Consider the following 22659-nt stretch of genomic DNA (forward strand, 5'->3'; position numbering starts at 1 on the left):
ATAAAATCAGTAATGCTACATGAATGCTTTGTTTAGGTAATGACAGTCTTTGATTGGTCTAATTTGAATTATACCGTATTGATAAACCGATTTACATATCGACCCGTGGCGTTGATGAAATCTTAAACTGTACGCACAGCGGTGTAATACACGCGCACAGTATGCTGCAAAGGGACTCGTGGTGTGTAATTTTCAGAAATCTGAAATAAATATAACGGAGCTTTATAAAATAATAATAAAATCAGTAAGGCTACATGAATGCTTTGTTTAGGTAATGACAGTCTTTGATTGGTCTAATTTGAATGATAACGTATTGATAAACTGTTTTACAAATCGACCCGTGGCGTTGATGAAATCTTAAACTGTGCGCACAGCGGTGTTGAATACACACGCACAGTAGCCTAAGCTGCAAAGGGACTCGCGTGGTCTTTAATTTTCAAAAATCTGAAATAAATATAATGGAGCTTTATTAAATTGTGATAAAATCAGCAGTGCTACATGAATGATTTGTTTAGGTACTGACTGTCTTTGATTGGCTTCGTTTGAATGATAACGTGTTGATAAACTGTTTTACAAATCGACCCGTGGCGTTGATGAAATCTTAAACTGTGCGCACAGCAGTGTAGTACACATACAAAGTATGCTGCAAAGGGACTCGTGGTGTGTAATTTTCAAAAATCTGAAATAAATATAACGGAGCTTTATAAAATTATGATAAAATCAGTAATGCTACATGAATCCTTTGTTTAGGGAATGGCAGTCTTTGATTGGTCTAATTTGAATTATACCGTATTGATAAACCGATTTACATATCGCCCGTGGCGTTGATGACATCTTAAACTGTGCGCACAGCAGTGCAGTACACGCGCACAGTATGCTGCAAAGGGACTCGTGGTGTGTAATTTTCAAAAACCTGAAACAAATATAATGGAGCTTTATAAAATTATGATAAAATCAGTAATGCTACATGAATGCTTTGTTTAGGTAGTGACAGTCTTCGACTGGCTTCGTTTGAATAACGTGTTGATAAACTGTTTTACAAATCGACCCGTGGCGTTGATGAAATCTTAAACTGTGCGCACAGCAGTGTAATACACGCGCACAGTATGCTGCAAAGGGACTCGTGGTGTGTAATTTTCAGAAATCTGAAATAAATATAACGGAGCTTTATAAAATAATAATAAAATCAGTAAGGCTACATGAATGCTTTGTTCAGGTAATGACAGTCTTTGATTGGTCTAATTTGAATGATAACGTATTGATAAACCGTTTTACAAATCGACCCGTGGCGTTGATGAAATCTTAAACTGTGCGCACAGCGGTGAACGTTGTTTACACACGCACAGTAGCCTACGCTGCAAAGGGACTCGCGTGGTCTTTAATTTTTAAAAATCTCAAATAAATACAATGGAGCTTTATCAAACTATGATAAAATGAATTCTTAAACTGTACGCACGGCAAAGTGACTTGCCACAGTATATGAAGCATTTTAGGGGGACTCTCGGTCTTAATTATTAAAATCAGCAGAACTAGATGAATCTCTTGTGTACTGAAAGGGAATGGACCAGTCTTTGATTGGCCTTAACTTAATTGATAACGTACGTTTGTGTTGAGAAGTTTTGCAACGTGGAGAGTGATACGTATGTACCCCTGCAGTGGGTCCCATCCACTCGCAACACGAGAAATGCTGCACGGACTTGGTCAAGTCTAAAAGCGTTCTTAACAGTGTGGTTATTTCGGATCCTTTTCACGTGTAACGATCGACTCCTGGCGTTTGGAAACTAACATCTACCTGTACACTCGACTGCTACGGACATGTGCATGTTGTGTACGTTGTGTACAAACTACAACAAGCTGACAAGCACTTCGGTCTGCAGAGAGCAAGAATCAAGCCGGTTTGTTTTGCACATTAAAGGAGATTTTATGCACTGATATATCGACGATGGATATCGGTAGCAGTGAAATGAGTCAAAAGATAAGGGTGAGAAAATATTACCGGAACGGCAAAGAGAAAGATGGTTAATTAATACTATTTTTGCCAACTCGTCTGGCTCTATCTATGCTGTTAGTATTTAAATGCTGGGACATGCAATCCTAGCAGCCTTGGCCACAAGATTCGGATATGGGGACCAACACTATATCTAGTCTTTATAGAGATGTACTAACATTGCAAAGTCTAAACTGAGTCTGGATAACTTTCCGTAAGAAAAAAGGGATATCTCATTGTTGAGTCATTGCCATTGGGACATTGAGGAGGTAAATTAAATACTACTATTAAAAAAGTATTATATCATATCGAATGAAAAAGTGGTGGCGTCATACAGAAACTGTTCCAGTTCTAGGAGTAGACCCAAGACGGATGGCAAATCCAATTGATTGAGATGTTCCTGTGTCATGGTAAATAAAAAGGAAAGGTTTCCGTTTATATTGTGCCACCACTTTTTTATTCGGCATGAATAGTATCTAATTAACCTCAATGAGAATGAGATGTCCTTTTTTGTTAAATAAGTGAAAAAGTGGTGGCGCCATACGGAAAGTTATCCCTTTCCCAACAGAAATTTGTTGAAAAACATATTTTTTGAGAAAATTTAATTATTTTTGAGCCGCCAGTGTGCATTAGTTCAAATTGATAAATCAACTTGCTTGAAAACTTTACTTGTCAAAAGTCAGGTCCACTCGAAACCTTACAACAACATTCAACAATCATGACAATCATACGACTACAATCAACTGCTTCAATCTACTAATGTCATACTCAAAGACCAGAGTGATTGACTCAGTGCGCTCATTTATCTCTTCAGTAGATGGGCATGAGATGCGCACCTTGATTTACTCAGCATGCCAGTTAGAACAAAGGTTACGTTGTGAAATTATGTGGTGCGCATTTCACGTCTGTCTAGGCAAATGAATTACTAGCTGGTTGAAGCGTCGGACTATACTGTAATATAGTATAAACTACTGTTTGTTTTGTCGTCTTACATTGTCTTAATGGCACAATCTTTGACGGGTTTTCATAACAATAATAACAAATTCTTACAAAGCGCATTTCAAAATAACCATATGATATCAATGCGCTCTACATTATTGGGCCTATAGCATCCCTTTAAAGGAACACATTGCCTTGGATCGGTCGAGTTGGTCTTTGAAAAGTGTATGTAATCGTTTGTTATAGAATGCATATGATTAGAAAGATATTTTAAAAATAGAATATAATGATCCACACAAGTATCACTTGAAATTGCGTGGTTTTCCTTTTACCTCGTCAACAAACACGGTCGGCCATTTATGGGAGTCAAAATTTTACTTTTTAAACATCTTTCTAACCATATGCATTTTATAACAAACGGTTACAAACACTTTTCAAAGACCAACTCGAGCGATCCAAGGCAATGTGTTCCTTTAATCTTTCTCAGCCCCCTGTGGGTATTCAGCCCCGAGCTGCGGTGGCGTTCCTAAGGCCTTTTCATACACAAATCAACCTCTATCCTCACAGGTACCCATTTATACCCCTGGGTGAAGAGAATCAACTATAGTCAAGTATCTTGCTCAAGGACACAAGTGCCACGACCGGGATTCGAACCCACACTTTGGTGACTTAACCACTATATAACCTGAATTTGGTGCTCTTTTAAAACCACTCAGCCATGACACTCTACCTTTTTAAAAGGTTGAAAGTTTTGTGTTGTTGTACTTGTACATGTAGTTCACACAAAGTCAGTGACCAATTATATCACATTGCTTAAATACTGAGTATCTACTAACTAGAGAAACTGAAAATGAGGATTAAAATACATGTAGACGAAAATCTGTTCAGTTTAAGGGAGTTGCTCTGGAAGTGCTTTGAATGTCAAAATAAAACTAGTGTATTTTTTCATTTATTTCAGTCTGCAATAAAGGCCAAGCTTGTTGATCTAGGATCTTATGTGGGTAAGTTTAAATACAAAGTTTGCAGATAATGTGTGCATCAAATCAGACTCTAACCACTTGGTTTGACCCTTACACTGATGTCTGTGAAGCAGTGTAGACGCGGTACCTTCCCGAGTTCTGTGAACATAAATGCACAGGCATATTATTGGAGTGGGATTCGAACCCACAACAATTTGCCGTTCTAGGGCAAATGTTTTACCAACTAGACCATTGCCCGATACCTAAAGGCAGTTCGAATCCTACATTTTAGGAATGGGTACCGCAAAACTCTTTTGTTAAATTTCCGTTGGGATAACAAGCCTGGAAAACCACGCAGGCAATGGCCTCCGTTACCCCCCGTCTTTGGAGCCCCTTCAAAAGTTTCCCATTGACTTTAAGATTTTCCGATGGAAGTGCCCTGTACAAAATGAAAATGGTCTAGCCCTTTCGAAGATGAAATTCCAGGTCTAGGATAAAGAATATTGTATTTGGTATTACATGTACCCTTACACCGATGTAGCTAAACTGTAAGTTGTTCTGTGAGGTTTGTCCAAAAAAGTCTAAAAACTGAGTGAACGGACTTGAGGCACTGAACTAAAACCTGTAATATGATTGATTTTTCTCCAGACGATGAACTACCAGATTATATCATGGTGATGGTTGCTAACAAGAAAACAGAGGCCCAGATGACGGATGACTTGTCCCTGTTTCTTGGGAACAATACATTGATTTTCACGTCCTGGTAAGTTCCAACAAAGAGTACAGGGCCTAATTTCATGGCTCTGCTTTCCATCGAACTCTGCAATAACAATCACCATTTTCCTGGGTGTAGAATGCCTAGTAGTGTGGAGTACACGCACACACAGACACATGACAAAATTTACCTCTAACCTATGAAAGACGCTTCAAGTAAGCGCAGAATTCCCTGTTTCCGCAAGTGCCGATTCTTTGCTTAGGGTAAATATAGCCATGAAATTGGGCCCCAATCTTGATGTGTTGACTGCCAGAGCTCTACAGATGACCAAATGAAAAACATTAATCCTTATTCCCTAGGCCTACAGATGACCTCAGTCTTTCCGATATCCTCCTCTCTTATGTCACTTCACACTAACATGTTTGGACTTAGATAATATTTGAATGCTCAACCCAGTGGAAAAGAACTGTTGCTTGTCCCTACAGCCATGACAGACCTTCTTCTGAATCCTTCATTTCGACATTTGGAAACTATTGACTAAATCAAATCATATCTTTGTGTCAGGTTGCACACTGTCCTCACTAAGCTCTCGCAGCCAGCTTCAGAACCAAAGCCAAAGAAAGTCAAGGAAAGCACCACCAAAACCAAAAAGATCAAAGAGAAGAAAGCAGCTGGAGCATCAGGAGCACATCAAAAGCAAACCAAGGTTATTGATCCACAGCCAAGTAAACCAGGGCATTCCGTTGAGACGACCATGATAATGCTCCCAACCGCACCGATGCCTTCATTTGCTGCTGCGAAAGGAGCTAAGCCGGAACCCACCCAAGTGGTCATCTCCTTGAAGCCAGAAACCAATGATTTCTTAGATGAAGAACTTGCTCAGGAAGAGGTGGACTCAGAGACGGCAAAGAGACAGTCTGCTGTAATTGCACCGCTCCAGCCCAAGGCATTGCCTCGTACATCGTCGCAACCAAAAGAAGTCATCAAGAAAGTGTCATCCCATCATCACTCGGCAACAAACAAAGTATCACCAACTCAGGTAATCTGTGTTGGAGCCACGGTGGGAGGTGCTGGGCAGGGCGCACCAAGGACTCACAATTTTTTGTCCAGCACTCGGAGCAAAATACAATGTAACGCCCAGCACAATCCCCAGCCGTGACACTGTGTTCTTGAGCAAGACACTTAACCATTGCTTTGTCCTTCGGATGGGACGTAAAGCCGTTGGTCCCATGTGTTGTGTAACGCATGTAAAAGAACCCAGTGCACTTATCGAAAAGAGAAGGGGTTCGCCCCGGTGTTCCTGGTTGAGGCTGCTTAATGCGCCGTAGCACCTTGTAAACCCTTTTAAGGTGCTAAATAATTGGGTCTCAGAATTCATCACTGCAGTAACCTATCTTTCTGAAAGTTTGTATATACTCAGCGCCTTGAGTACCTTTTTGGTAAATACGTGCGCTATATAAGACTTTGATATTATTAATATTATTATTATTATTACAGTTTTCTCCTAGAATAAATAAAAATACTGTCCACTGTGCATTGATCTTAGACACAGCTAATGATAAGGAGTCTCAAATATCACATAGAAAGAACACAGCAAAAGGCCATTCAACTTATTGCAGGGCCCCATAACACAAACGGTTTGGGAAACCTGGCATAATGCCTGAAGCTTGCACTTTAAGAACAATGGTTGGGCCCAACGAGATATGGCCGTTATTATTAAATAAGGAAAAACCCAGGTGCAGTACATGTATGTTCACACTCATCAAATTTCACCCTTGTCTATGTTCATTCCTGACCATGCTTTTTTCAATGTAGCATTTTAAAACTTTAATTTTATGTGCATTTTGCTGCAGACCTCACGAAAGCGCAAGGCACCCGGCTCTGTGATTGGTCAAGTTTTGAATGTCCAGGAGGATGAAGACAGTGATGAACCTTCTAGCTTTGGAAAGAAAGTGGCCAGCACTGTCCTTCCACAAAGAAGGTTTGCTAATTTTCCTCATTCTATGAATTCTTACATTTTGCCACACTTGACCTGGGCCCAATTTCATGACTCTGCTTACCGTAAGCACAGAAACGGCGCTTACGGAAGCGGGGAATTCTGTGCTTATGGCAAGCGTATTTCACGGGTTAGTGGCAAATTTTGGCTTGTACGTGTGCGTACTCCACATTTCTAGGCATTCTACGCTTACAAGGCTAGCGCAGAAATTCAGCGCTAGCATGTCAAGCGGGGAATCGCACAAGCGCAGAATTCGGCAGTAAGCAGACCCATGGAATTGGGCCCTGAACAATAGATCCATCCCATGAAATATACTATTGACATTCACAGGGACCTTCTAAATTTATCTGTAGTCCTGTTTTGTATTTCTATTTTTCTGTGTGTGGCGTTTGTGTTCTGCCTAGATAAAAAAAACAAAAAAAAACTTACCACACTTCTCATCTCCTTTGTGTTGCAGACCAACACTCCCTATGGCCAAGCAGGCCAACACCTCCTTACTGAAGAAGGCTGTATGCGCTGCAGAAGCTTCTACTAGTCAAGTCCTCTCTACACTGACTAGGAAAGAACCGCCCAAAACCACACAGGCAGGACCAAGACGCATCAAGATTGTTAGGTAAAGCGATTTTCTCACTTTTGTAGAACTCAAAGGAAACTAACTTTTATGTGTGAAAGCAGTTTGATTTTTTTTTCTTGAATTGATTGTTGTGGAGTTTAAACCACTGACCTCTGTGTTTCGTTCACCAGTAGCTGTAGATGGTAGAGCAACGAAAAGATGCCACGTTTAAATCTTATGCTACCTAGGTTACCCCAAAACTGTTACTAAACATTTGTAGATAAAGCCATGTCTTCTAAGGACTTCCCCCTGATGCATCTTGGTAACATGTAGCTGTTAATGACACTGGGTACCTTTGGTTATTGTCAAAGACCAGTCATTTCACTGTGAGTATCTCAACATACGCATAAATTAACAAACCTGTGAAAGTTTGAGCTCAATTGTTCTTCAAAGTCGTGAGATAATAATGAAAGAAAAAACACCCTTGTCACACGAAGCTGTACTTGTGCTTTCAGATGCTTGATCCCGAGACCTAAAAATCCTCAAAATCTAATTCTGAGGTCTCAAAATCAAAGTTGTGGAAACTACGTTACTTCAGAGGGAGCTGCTACTCACAGTGTTTTATACTATCAACAGCTCACCAATACTCATTACCAAGTAAGGTTTTTTGCTAATAACTATTTTGAGTAATTACCAATAGTGTCTTCTGCCTTTAATCAAGAAGGGTTTGAAGCCCCTCCCTCCCTTCTAAATGGCTGTAGCCAACTGTCATGTTTTGCCCTGGACTGTCTTAATGTTTAAGGGGAAGACAAAACCACCTAAATACCGAGAAGTTCCAATATGTAGGGGTGGAGCATACATTGATTTTACACTGAGCAAAAGCCCCCAACTAATAAACAGCAGTGAAAAAGACGATGCTGTTACCTGAGGGAACTATTCTTCAAGTCAGAGGTCTGGGTAAGCTGTTGCAGGCCTAAAAGAGACCAATCCCAGCTGTGCCCTTGCATGGGCAGCTAGACCCTTGAGTTCCCTGCCATTGGACGATCAGCTCTAACATGGTTTGTGTCCCTTTTTCAAAATGTCAATTGTTGGCAGGTATGTTGTATGATGTCACACATCAATGAAAGCCGCTTTCACCCCCCCCCCCCCCTCCCTCGATGACTTACTGGATCCATTTAGTCACTAAGAAGAAGAAATGACATTTCTATACAAAGTTAAAACACTATGCAAGTGTTTTAACTACGCAGACTACGCAGACTACGCAGACTACGCAGAACGCCCTGGTAATACGCCTACATTTTGTGGTGACCCATGGAGCAATAGGTGACCACATGAAAAACACAATCATTTTGAAAATATGTGCATTTTTATAAGCGTTTGCCACACGCCCGACAAGTGCCCTAGGGTTTTATTAGCGCTGGAAAGTTGTTAACAAGTGTGCATGCAAAACAGCCAATTAGCGTTGATTTTCTGTGTTCCCCTCCCTGGGGTTAGTGACAAGAGGTAACGATACGAGAGAGGTGCCCGCGGTAGGGAGGCTGCAGCACTGGCTGGGATATAAGCCCTTTGAGATAAGCTGGTGGACACTGACACTGTAAGGTTTGGGTAAATTTGTCTGTATCAAACAGAGAACTAATTATAGTGGTCCACAGAACCCTCAAAAAAGGCTAATTGCCTCGTGTCCTGCTAACAACAAGGCTTTGCACTGTGGAACACACTTCCTTTGAGCTCTCTCAATTAAAATCCTTAGTTTGGGTTTATTTGTAACTGTTTAATAACTCTAAAGCCCCAATTATCCATAATCTGAACATATGGTCATCATTAAAACAGAAGTAAAACTGACTCCAAAGATTAGGTGCTTTATCTGAACAAAAAATATCTTTCAGAAATCATACGACCACAGGCATTTTTGAGATGATTGGAAAACGGCCAAATTCAAGGGTTTCTGTAAGGGATATTCTGCTCTACTCCTGGAAGACCTTCAAAATTTTGGTGTTGATTGGGTCTAATTTGTAGCAAAAATAGCACAACAAAGCCAGTCGTCCCTTCAAGAAGATTATCGGTCACATGTACAGAACACGTGTTTCACACAATTCACGTACTTCGTGAAGTTCTATTTAGAGATATTTATTTACATGTCAGTTAATTAAGATGTGAGGTTTCCATTGAATTCTTAGGTGAACCATTAAAAGGATTCGGTTGTGGCTTTGTGTCCTCATTGTTGAGTCTAATCAAAAAATTAAATTGTTCGGGTCGAGTCTGAGTTACAAGTCGGAAAGATTGCAGTCGGAATCATGTGACACCTAAATTTAAAGATATTCTGGAAAAATAATAATGCAATAGAAAATCCTGACAGATATTTGTACAAAATTAGGTATAGGGATGAATGAAGAAGAAAACAAATGTATTGGGACCTACATGTTGGTCTCTTTGATTGTAGATGAGAGGTCCATTTTCCAAAACAAACTAATGTATTTCAAAGGCTTATTTGGTAACAAGCAATGGAGAGCTGTTGATAGTACAAAACAGTGTGAGAAACAGCTCCCTTTGAAGTAATGTAGGTTTTGATAAAGTAATTTTCCATTAATTATTTTTAATTTGATTTTGATTTTAAGGTCTCGAAATCAAGCATCTGAAAGCACACAACTTCTTGTGACAAGGGTGTTTCGTCTTCCATTATTATCTTGCAACTTAGACGACAAATTGAGTTTAAATTTTCTCAAGTTTTTTATTTTGTGTATTTGTTGCAGATAAACCAAATGAGAAGACTGGTCTTTGACAATTACCAATAGTGTCCAGTGTCTTTAAGCAAAAAGAAACAATAATAAGTAGTTTAACCTTTCTGTGTCTTCTCGAGTCCCCTAATGGAGGCTGGTTGAAATGTCAATGAAACCCTGAAGCTCACAACTGCTTGAGAAGTTGTATCTAACTCTTCAGATTTCACTCTTCGATTCTTTACAAACAAATTAATGTTTGAATAAACCTCGAGTCTGAGTCCCAACTCTGTTTTCTGGGCCCAATTTCATTGAGCTGCTTAGCACAAGAATTTGCTTAGCATGAAATTTTTTCCTTTATATTAACAGGGTTACCAACCAAATTTCCGTTTGTTGCATATTGCTTGTTACTGGTGTTCAGCTGTTTTTTTGTTTATCCTGAAAATCATGTAAAAATTTGGTTGGTAATCCTGTTTTTATCAAGGAAGAAATTTCATGCTTAGCAAATTTTTGTGCTTAGCTGCTCTATGAAATTTGGCCCAGATGGCCGAGTCTTCTTCATTGATCGAGTTATCGATAATGTGGCTCAAGTTGGACTTGAGTTTGAGTCAAGAGTCAAACAAAACTGTGCTGATCAATTTCTTGAAGCAAAACTTTTTGTGACCGAATTTACAAAGAACTTATTTTACTCCTGGTTTTTGTCATTTCTGTTTTTCTTGTTGCACTTCTGAGTCATGATTTATTACAATCAGTTTCAATGTACTCAGGCCTGATGTACTGGAAGAGTTATCGTCAGGGCCTGATAGTCTTGGTTTTACACCTATTGGGTCTTTGTATGATGTGTTGAATTAAAAAGCCTCAAAGTTGTCAACAATAATGTGGCAATAGTAGCTGAATTATTACATGATATGTGTAGTATGCTTATCAATGAAGTGCAATGACATTGTTTTGTTTTTTACACAAACATTACATCTAGCACTTTTTACACTACCTACATGAACATGTACTAGACCTTGGATATTTGCAACTTGGTAGCATGTGTAAAAAGTCTTATAGATTAAAACTGACCCAGAGATTCCTTTCACACTGCAATATCTAACAAAGAGAAACATTAGCCAAGTTCCATACTAACACTGAGATTGGTGGATTAACCCTGGTCCTTGGCAGGGTTAAATTTTTCACGGATGAGGCCAGTGCTGTGTTTGTTAATCAGGGGAGTTTTTAGTCCTGAGAAGTGTAGTGTGAATGCCAACGCTCCACTTAATCCAAATTATCTCTGTATTAAACATTCTCAGGATTAGAGTGTAGTGTGGAAGTGGCTTATGTGGCATAAAATTAGAAAATGTGTTCAAGGCATGTAGCTGCTTAGCCTAATTCAGTTCTTGTTTTTCTAAACCCCAATAAAGGAAACTACAGTCGTCAGTTCCAAGAAGAAACCTCCTCTTGAAAGCCGTCAACGATGCTGCGAAGCAAAGTATCAAATCAAGGCTCACTCTTGAAAAGCCAGCACCAGGTCTGGTATCCCGCTCAAAGATGATGGAACTATCCGAGCGAGATTATGACACCCAGGAGTTTATCACAGTTTCAGACAGCTCAACCTCACAGCAGGTGGAGGAATATTATGCTGATGATGAGGAGCAAGGTGGGAATGTTTTTAATTATTAAAGGCACTGGACACCTTTGGTAATGCGCCGTATTTTTGACCACATGAGGGCGCTTTCAAACATACTTGTTTCACTTCCTGGGGTATATTCATTCAAACCCAAAACAGTTATTAAAGACTGGAACACGTTCCACCACAGACATCATGGACAATAAGACTAAAAAAGGAGACGATACAATCCACCTCTCAAGCAACTTAAACTATTGCGCAACAAAAGTGAAAGAGCTCCTATTAAAATTGGGCAGGGCGAACGGCTTATACCCCTGGAAGTGATGAAAATACTATTGAGATTGCCCTCACCCGGTAAAAAATACAGCGCATTGACAGAGATCAGTATTCTCACCAACAAACAATATCTACTAGATGGTCTCTCAACTAAGTCAAGCAGTTTTCTCTGGGTTCTGTTTCTAATAGTAAACGTCATAAAGGAACACTAGTAAAGAATTGAACTAATAATAACTCTTACACTGTGTGCTGTTTAATGTCAGATGACAATGAGGTGCTTGATACTAGACAAATCTGTATGGAAACAGAAATGCCATCCCAACCAGTGATCTATGTTATACGAGATGAGAATGTAGTGAAGAAGGCGGAGCAGCCTACCTATACACCAACTCCAGGGGTAGTTGACAGCAGCCATAGGTGAGTTTTACTGTACAGACCCCCCCATGGCATTACAACCATGAGTAGTTTCAAATTAATCAACGTCACAAACTGACATATCAATGGGAAGTGTAGATTGGTCAAAGTTTACATCATGGCTGCATGGCTATATTGACGAACCAAGCCCCAAGCCATTTTGTGGTCCCCTGCCCTTAGTGCAGGTTAAACGTTGCTGTACTCTGGTCATGGTCGAGTGCGAGCAGACATACTCTCGATGGACTTGATTGTAAGTCCAGCCTGTGTGTGTTGAGCTGCCCTCCAAACACCTGTCCTCATCACCAGTGACTGCATTTATCACAGTTGCCCTGGCTAGCAGTCCCTAAAGGAGCAAGACAGTCTGGTCAAACAATAGCTGATTGACACCACTTGTACCATTTATGCATTTAAACATAGCCTTGTAGACACTTTCCTTTTTGATTGTATCATCTGTAAACATATATCCGTTTCACCTTCCTACAGCGAGACCTCCCCCACTAGACCAGTGAGCCCCAAATTCATCGTCACGTTAGAAGGTGCTGTTAAAGCCAACACCAAGCAGAGGAAGTCAGCCAGGGTGGCACCTCGTCTCTCCTCCTTCACCAGGACCATCGACAACAGCTCCATGTATGCTGACTTTGTCAACATGCAGCAGCAGCAGCAGCAGACACAGCAGGCAGAAGAGGAGCATGTACTGCAGCAGCGGTTGCAGCTAGCGCAGCAGGAAGCCGCTCTACTGCAGCAAAAGAATCAACTGCTTGAACAGCGGGCTTTGCAGGATTACTCCATGGAAGAAGACATCCACGTCTATTCAAGACAGACACATCATCCTGAAAAAATGCATGAAGAAACACAAGGTAGATTGGGCTGTGTGGCTGTGTTGTTGTTTTTTACAGGTTTTTTTAGCTTGTGTTATGCTTAAGTGCATAATATTATTTTGGGGGATCAGTTTGTCATTTTCTGAAGCAATTCTTCTTTTGCTTGTCAGGTTTTAATTTTGGCCTCATTGTCTGGTTCATGAGTACATGAAACTTTGGTCACCTTTTGCCAATCATTTGTCAACATTATCAAAATAAATTTTGTTTTGTGTCTTAACTAAGATTTTTTCCTTGTATGTACTGTGAATTAAATTTGATGAGGTAAATGATACCAGTGTGTATTTATGAAGTTTCCAAGGTTCTGCTTTTACCTTGGCTTCGCAACCAAAGTTAATAATAGAAATGAAATGGAGTATACATGTGCATGATTTGTTTTGTTTTTATTTTAATTATCACCGATTGTAAACGGAATTTATTTTAATTTTTTTTAAACTTACAGAGCAGTTTGAGAAGGAAGAGGTTAGTCCCGTAAAGAAAGAACTATCAACCAACGAACGCTGTTTGTTTTGGCCTGCCTGCAGGAAAGGTAGTGACTGCATATACGTTCATCCAACAACACCTTGCAGGTTGGTTATCCCTTTTCTATTCACAGAACATTTTCGGTTTGAAATATTTAATGTTTTTTACTCTTAATGTTTTTATATGGAGCTGATCAACTCATCTAATTACCTTTTAAGGATCCTGTATCAGAGTAATTAACCAAGAACTTTAATATTGTCTCTCGATTGCCAACAGGACCTTCCCAAAGTGTAAATTTGGAGACAAATGCTTATTTATCCATCCCAACTGCAAGTACGGTGCCCGCTGCAGCAGAACCAACTGTCCGTTCACCCATGCAACAAGGAAACAAGTATCTCAGGGTCCAGTCAGCCCGACCCTTATTGTCGCACCTACACCAGGTAACTATTCCTGCTCTATCTTTAATTCAATTCAAGAATACATTTATTTCCATACTAATAAAAGAATAACGACAGTTACATTTATTTACAGAGTAAAGCAAAACATATCATTACGTAACTGTAAACATAAATAAATAAACTTACAAAAATATCTTATGTGTTGATTGGTTACTACTCAAGAAGAGACATTTGGCCAGGGTGTTACCGCAGACCACCATGCAAAGTTTCAAATCCTAGTGTGACACTGACTTTGTAAATGTAGTCGTCGATATTGCAACACAAATTACTGGAGATCAGGTATCCTATCACAACAAAAATCTGGATCACAACAAGCATCTTGATGCTTTCGGCACTCGGACCCTTGCAACCCCCCCCCCTTTTCTGGTTTTGATTTGAGTATTAATAAAGCGAAGAGTATGTGCACTGCTGATGTGCAACAGGCACAAGAATCTTCCCAAATTTGTCCGGATTTCCAGATTTTTCACTTAAAAACATAATTTATTTCCTCTGAGTTCAGTGTAAATTTGAATTAATAATCGGGGGGTAGGTCCTAAAGGTGTAAGGTCAAACTTTGGATATAAGTGAAATTGAACTTCCGTCGCCCGATAAACTAAGGCATATTAGTATTGAGAAACGGCATTGTTTGTCGGATTTGAAAAGGGAATGGGTGTGCGTCCACATTATTTATTACATGCATTGCGTACACTTCACTAGAATATACATCTGTGGAGAATTCGTCAGCAAGTACATGTTCTGTACATGTACAAAGATTTATCTCAATCAAATTCTCACTACATTATGTAGACGATGAAGAACAGTCCTACTTGTGTTTTTTCTGTGTTAAACGCGATGTATGCACCTTATACAAAAAAACTATCATTGCCAATCATGACTAGCTCTTCGCTCCTTATTAAGTTTGATCCTTTTTTAAGGCTAAATTGGAATTGAGTCCTGCCAGCAATTGCTTAGGATAGGCTAAAAATACCATCCCACCCCCCCCCCCACATGCCTGTTTAAATTAGAAAATTGCTCAGGTTTGTGGAAGATCGCGGAGCATTAAAGTAAGCTTGACAATGTAAGTGTTTTCTAAAGAGGGCGCTGAGATTGGCAAGAGGTCCCTGGAGCTTGGCTGTGTAGAGCCTAGTTATCTCAAAGTCAATCAAATCTGGTATCAGGTTTCATTTAGAATGATGGGTAATTTCAGACGGGATTGTGACAGTCGAGTAATCTTCAGGAGTGGGCTTTTTTTCCTTTTCCGACCACAAACCCGCTGAGATGTTATTGTCCATCTCTATGGTGTTTTTCTGTGATATTTCTGTTTTATCAATACCTGAAGGTAGTTGACGTCAGTGTGTGTTTTTTTTCCTTTCTTTTTTCAGTCCACATAAAATCCAATACTTTAACATCCTTTAGGTATTGGATGAAAGGATTTAACACTATTGGTTTAAATTGCCCAGTAGAGATATAAATCAAATGAAGTATTTAAATGCAACTCATGAAGTGTCCATGCTTTAAGAATATTACAAATTATAAGTAATCTTGAAATTTTAAATAGATTGCATTTGTTAGTTATGATAACAATTTCTTGAGTTGAGAGTAAACAGTTTTACGAAACAAGTATCCTTAAAAAAGGTAGGGGAATAATGTGCACCGGGAGCTGCCAAATGCAGGTCATTGAGTTTCATTTGAAACCAAACGCCTTTTCCCTTTACAGAGCCAATTCCCAGGAAATAAAGAATTTTCTGAGGAATTTTAGCCCCTCTGCTGACTATGTTCTTTTCACACCGTTCCTATCAGCATCATTATTTTCAGGAAGCGTCTTAGACACTTCTTGTTCACAACATGCTATATTGTATTTCTCCAATCTTGAGTTCTTTGATGTCCTTTGTAAAAGCGCTCTAAAAAATATTTTTTTATTATTGGTAAGTTTATCTGGGCTCTATTTAAATTTCTTTAGAAATGTTTTTATGAAATATATATCGCTAGATGTAGCCTACAAATGTTGACAGTTTATAGCTGCTTTTCTTGAGGGGAAACCCAGGGGCAATATAATGCTCCAGGGATGACTGTTGGAGGGAAGCTAGAATTACCTTACCATGAATAAGAAAGCAGTCAATATTTTCTTGAAACCACCCTTTGCTAAGATTCTTACACAAGGTAGAAAGATTCTTGCAACAATAAAGCAGAACCAATACAAAGCTGTTCTATCCTTTCATGGGGCTAGCTCACAGGACCCATTATGGACTAGCTGCAGCGATTGCACTTTTGCAGGTATTCTTTAAAGTGTTTATGCAGCTTTTAAGTATAAATAGAAAGCTCCATGTGATTTGTGCAGGATATATTTGTTTGCTGTATTATTCTGAGGGTAAAATGTGACCTTATTCCTCCGGCAACCATGTCCACTTGTACATAGTTTGATTTATCACAATTTATACCTCTCCTTCTATATAAGAGACTTGAGTACCTTGTTGGTAGACACGTGCGCTAGATTTTATTATCATTATAGAAGCCATCTGGGAATGAGGTGAGCTTGGTTTTAGAATCTACGCAGGAAATTTTGAAAGTCTGGATTAGTCTTTTACTTTATTGCCAAGGCTGAAAATGTTAATGTTAAGACCGAAATATTTGAGAGAAATAAAACATACTGAATCTTATTTGTCTCTGGTTCTGAATTAAATTTTTATTCTAATGCATGACTGGTGCAAGACATGGAAGGGTAGGTTTTAACAAAGGATCGTAAACACAATGTAACTCCACCCAACCACATGAATCACAAGTTCTTTCTCTTTTTAAATCTGGCCTCCATGGCCACTAGCCACCAGCCAGTGTTGATTAGTTTGGATAGAACGGTTCACCTGTATATTTTTTATCCATCATCTTTGTGAAATGTTTTACTTTTACTAGTATTTCTTTGTTTTCTTTGGTTGTAGTTGAGTTTGTCCCTTGTCTTTCCGTTTTGATGTGTGAACAAGGGTCCCCATTTAGTGTGTCTGTTTGGGGTTTCCCTTTTGCACCGATGTCATTTTTTAAATGTATTTGTGCAATGAAGGTAAAAAAATAAAATAAATAATAAACAACAGGATAATATATAGACGATGTGACTTATGTTTACATTCCAACCGCCCTCTGTTGACAAAACACTGTATACGTCATGTTTTGCAGCGCAAAAAGACGCGTAGGCACGGTAAAATTGCATAAACTTTCCAGCCGGCTGCCAAAACACAGAGGTTTTGCCTGGCGGTATGCACGCAAGTTATGTTATGGTTTTCGTCTATATGTAAATAAACTACTGGACTGTAACAACTATAACCAACAGTGAAACAATAAAACCTTAGCTTTTATAGTTTGCAACAGCTAATGATTTTGTTTATATGGTTTTTTTTTTCAGTGCCTCAGAAAGTTGCCAAAGTGTGCAGATTTCACCCAAACTGCACAAATGTCAACTGTTCTTTCCTTCACCCAAAGGTAAGGCCATTTTACAACGCGTACAACTCACTGTTGTATGAACCCTGTATGATAGACATCATCATTTTATAATGAACTTAATCTTTTACTTCTTCCAGACAGAAATGCTGTAGTTTATTATTTAATTTATTATGTGTGTACAAACATTGCTTTGGAGTGCAGTACTTCTGAAAGATATGCTGGTTGGTTCCCTTATATAGCAACAGAACTCACAGTATGGAACTCCCACATGCAACTAAATATATGGTGCCTAAATATAGAGCTAAATGAATCAATAGTAGATTGGAGCTTATATTTGCTTATGTCTACTATGTCTACTATGTGGAATAGCGAGGGATCCCTGGTTTTAAGATGGTGTATTTCATAGTGGGCTTTCAATGTAAAGGAGGTTCGTCATGATACCCTGTGCATTTTTGTAATGTTTTATGTTTTATCATATTTATATATATTTTTTTCTCTTGATGTGGAGTTATACTACTCCGTTTATTCAACAACAATTATCAGCAACAGCATACATCAATACAACAAGCTCCAATACATACTGTTATTATATGACAGATTAAATGAGCTATGGGTTGTAATACATAGAAATTAAAATTGATAACATACAAACAAGAACAAGAGACATAAATATTTATATATACATTTTAACGTGACCTAATCATATTTATATTTATTGTCACCTTTATAGATGTATTTATGTATCCCCTGTTTTGCGTTGTTGCCATTTTTATCTGTGTAATTTAAACTCTAATTCACCTTTTGTGCTGCCATTTGGTTGTTTTAAAATTAATTACATTTTGAGTTTGTCATCAAGAAGTTGTGCAACAGTGTCCACATTTATTTGAGGATTGTTGTAGATTTGTTACTTCATGTATCTCATTTTGAATACTTCTCTATTGCTAGCAATGCGGTGTCTTCATTTGATGTGAAATGTTTGTGTACAGTCGACTCCCGTTATTACGAGCTCTCGTCCTGTATTGACTCTGGTCTATGTCTTCTATTATTAAACACAGTTGAACTAGATTTAGGCTTGGAGTTTTGTCCCTCGTAAAAGCATTTCATATAACATTTGAGTAGGTGCACTTATTGTGCATCTGTCGTACGTCATTCCCTGTACAGGAACTAAAGACTGCAAAAGCTACCTGCAGAAAATTGCTTGTCATGCCCTTGTATATGTTTTTTTCATTTAAACATCCTGGGACTAAATTGATCCAAACATAGAAATTCATCGCTATGATTAGCTTTGAAACCGGAAGTGTTGGACAGCACTCGAAATAATCAAACCTCCTTTTTACACAATAATAGATAATGATAATAATATCGAAGTCTTATATAGTGCACGTAACTACCAAACAAGGTACTCAAGGCGCTGAGTATATAAACTTTTTCAGAAAGATAGGTAATTGCAGTGATGGATTCCGAGACCAAATAGATGCTTTTGTGTGATATTTTGATGTAAACATATTTTGTTGATAGAAATGTATTCTCGTTTTGCATTTCTTTTTGTTTTGATTTGTTTTTGTTGACATATGTGAATCAATGTTTCCTCTTTCACAAGGTTAATACCTAACTTGACTCTGGAGCCACTCTTAAATGTTTGGTTAACATCCAGGTTGCTAGTTTCAGGGCAATACTGGGTTTTTTTACAGGCTTTTCTTGATTACATAGGCCTACATATAAAGCTCTTTTAATGTTAACGTCTGTGTGAAATTTAAATTGTACATTCCTTCAGTCAAACCATGAAACCGACACATGTGTTAAAAAACACTAAGCATAGCGATTTGTGTACAAAGGATTAAATTACTGTTAACAGTTCAGCAAGTTTGAGGACCTAATGTAATAGTTTCATAGTAACACTAATTAGCATAATGGCCATATCACTAGAATTGCAATTTTGGGGCAAAAATAAATAATAGTTCTAAAACTTATAATTGTGCCCTAATCTTGTTGACATGCTCTAGGGCGCTGAACAAATAGCTCTATAGTAAACAAATATACAGGTGCACTTGTATAGACAACCTGAATTATTTATAACAACAAGAGTAAAAATTCTTGAAGAACCTTTATATATACTTTCTTTTGATTTTGTGATAGCTTCTCATTTATATGTAATGTATTTTCTTGATTCCTGCAGATGTGTATGTACGGTCGAGCTTGTACTAGGTCTGGTTGTCTCTTCACTCATCCCAAAGTGGCAACTGGTGCCGCCCTTAAATGGACGAAGCAATCGCATATAAGGTGAATTCCCCTGTGGCTTGAATTTCTTAGAGGCCCTGGACGCATTTAGTAATTGTCAAAGACCAGTGTTCTCACTCGGTGTATCTCAACGTATGTATAAAATAACAGATATGTGAACATTTGTTAAAGGCAGTGGACACTATTGGTAATTGTCAAAGACTAGCCTTCACAGTTGGTGTATCTTAACAAATGCATAAAATAACAAACCTGTGAAAATTTGAGCTCAATCGGTCATCAAAGTTGCGAGATAATAATGAAAGAAGAAAACACCTTGTCAAACGAAGTTGTGTGCGTTTAGATGGTTGATTTCGAGACCTCAAGTTCTAAACTTGAGGTCTCGAAATCAAATTCGTGGAAAATTACTTCTTTCTCCAAAACTATGGCACTTCAGAGGGAACCGTTTCTCACAATGTTTTATACCACCAACCTCTCCCCATTACTTGTCACCAAGAAAGGTTTTATGCTAATAATTATTTTGAGTAATTACTAATAGTGTCCACTGCCTTTAAAACACCCTTGTTGCACAATATTGTGTGCTTTCAGATGCATATTAAAGGGCCTCAGTCCTGAAGTCTTTTAATCAACAGTTCTCCATTGCTTGTTATCAAGTGTCCAGTCCCTTGAAGGGTTTAGATACCTTTTGTACATCAAGTTTTTGGCCATTATGTATATCCCCAATCACTGTGAATGAAGATGAATGTAATAAAATTTACCTGTAGAAGTTTCAGCTTCATTAGTCATCAAGTTTTTTTAGCAAAAAAAAAGTGAAAACACTGAGCGATGTTTTCAGGAGAGTCTCAACTTCTTGAAAATCCGACCACCAATTGAGCAAAAAATTTCACAGGTTAGTTGTTTTATGCGTATGTTAGGAGGGATACACCTTGAGAGAATACAGGTCTTTGACAAGTACCAAAGGTGTCCTGGGACCAATTTCACAAAGAGTTAAGGAGGTATACAAAATGTATGGCTAGTCCTAAGTTTGGCAAGTAACTGGTCCTAACTCGAGATAAGACTAGTGAAATCCACACAGTTTACACAGTTATGTTGCAAACTAAGATAAATACTGATGGTATGTAATGGAGGTGCAATGAATTTAATCAGTTTATTTCTTTATTTCTTTACAGTGAAAGGCAGTTTTCAGCAAAAGGCACACCGAGTTAAACCAGTATTTTCTATAAAGGTTATGTCGTGTATAAAGGCAGTGGTTTTGCTTCTTCTTTTATTCAATCATTTAAGAAAAGGACCACCCATATTGGTTTTCCTTCTGTACAAAACAGACGGTTATACAAGACAAATTATTGTGTACTTTTATTGGTTGATAACTAATTACATGATGTGGTACAAAGGCACGTGTACATTGTTCAGTGGAATATGAATGACCAAAGCGGTACATAATCTTGATATTGTCAACCACTGGTCCTTTCCAGTGCCTCGGACACTAGGGGCCGATTTAAGAGTTTGGGACACACGTCCTAACTTAGGACTAGTCCTAGGAGATATTTAAAACTTAAAGCTTATCTCTTGTTAGGATGAGAGTATTACTCGTCCTAACCGCGAGATAAGACAAGTCTTAACTCTTTGTGAAGTCCACCCCAGGTCCTTAATTAGCAAGGTACTTATGGGATGAATGTTTTCACCCTGGTGTTTTCTGGTTAGCTGCAGATCGCACCATGACACCTTGTAAACATTACACGGATAGAACTTAGCTCCACATACCTTTTTGACAAAAATATACATGTAAATATCTTTTTCAAACAATTGGAATTTTTGTACATGAAAATCGGTTGAGACTCAACTTAAGTCAAGTTTGATGTCGCAGTTATTTTTATTTATGACAGCTCTCGTCATGTAGTTGTAATGAAGCTTTAAGCCCGAAAAGGGACAAATTTTTGTTTACTTTTTATTCCATTCCCTCAAAACATATATAGTTCCTGCAAAGTATTATTTCGCGGGAACAAAGTAATATAATATTTCAACGAAGTAATTCGTATTTCAGGGAACAAAATATAATTTACATTGGAAAGAGATAATATTTGAATGGAACAAATCGTATTATTTTGGAGGGGAACGAAGTAATCTTTCGGGGAACAAAACAATATTTTGAGGGGTTGAACAAAATAAAAACGGTGTCCATTTTTGATGAAGTAAGAAACTGAAAATCAACTTTCAAAATGTTGAGTTTCGGATTTAATCATTCATTGTTTATGACAAGGGTGACATTACTATGTTTTTGTGTAAAAAAAAGGTTAATTCAAAAGATTAAATAGCAGTATGTGAATTTAATAGAATAGTAAACTTTGACAAATTTGACATAGGCCGTTTTTTAAAACAAAGACTTGGGCTTGGGCTTAAAGGCTCCGCTAGTCAATTTGAAAACATGCGCTTTCCTTACGGGCTGTCGACAGGCCCAAGGCCAGTTTCCAAGCTCAAACCGTGATTTCGAAAACGCCATAGGGTCTCAAGTGGAGTTCATGTAATCATGTTGCACAACAAATTAGGTTTGCCCTCGAAATGCTATCAGTGTGTCCATTCATTCACAGATATACAAATTGTCAGAAACTGCATGCATTAGTGTTTTTACAAATATTAAAAATAATGGGAAATGTGTATAAATGTATTTTTGTTCAAAATAAAAGATGTGTATGTTGACAAAAACTATTTGTGTTGAGTCGGGAATCAATTTTTTTCTGAAAACCCTTGCAAATTTAAAACAATAAATCACATTTTTAAAATAAAAAATAAAGAATATGGGAATATAAAAACTAAAAACAAGTAATAGACAGAAAATGAAAAACAGAATTGTTGGAACCTCTGGTGACTGCTGAGTTTTAATAAAGTAATATTTAATTGGGAGTGAAGAATGTTGCATGAATGTTGTCGGTTGTTTTGGTGGAATAATGTTGCGTGTAAGCAGGATGTTGTTTTGGTAGTTGAAGGTGACTTGGACCAAGTCAAATCTGAAGCAATAGTGGCTATGTATTAGTGATTTATAAGACACCTTCATTTTAGGG

At 38.2% G+C, this 22659-nt stretch overlaps 1 protein-coding gene across 1 annotated transcript; it reads left to right on the forward strand.

Moving 5' to 3' along the window:
- Positions 1-1801: 1801 nt before the first annotated feature.
- Positions 1802-22327, forward strand: LOC139954511 (zinc finger CCCH domain-containing protein 14-like). The gene is made up of 14 exons (XM_071954343.1): positions 1802-1981; positions 3885-3927; positions 4534-4648; positions 5165-5639; positions 6454-6581; positions 7054-7209; positions 11270-11505; positions 12015-12168; positions 12649-13022; positions 13483-13609; positions 13779-13942; positions 17331-17407; positions 19545-19648; positions 20773-22327. The coding sequence occupies exons 1-14, from the start codon at positions 1943-1945 to the stop codon at positions 20807-20809; spliced, it is 2229 nt and encodes a 742-aa protein (XP_071810444.1). The 5' UTR covers positions 1802-1942; the 3' UTR covers positions 20810-22327.
- Positions 22328-22659: the final 332 nt, after the last annotated feature.

The sequence above is a fragment of the Asterias amurensis genome, chromosome 1 (assembly GCF_032118995.1).
Source record: "Asterias amurensis chromosome 1, ASM3211899v1".
In the NCBI taxonomy this organism is placed as follows: Eukaryota; Metazoa; Echinodermata; class Asteroidea; order Forcipulatida; family Asteriidae; genus Asterias; species Asterias amurensis.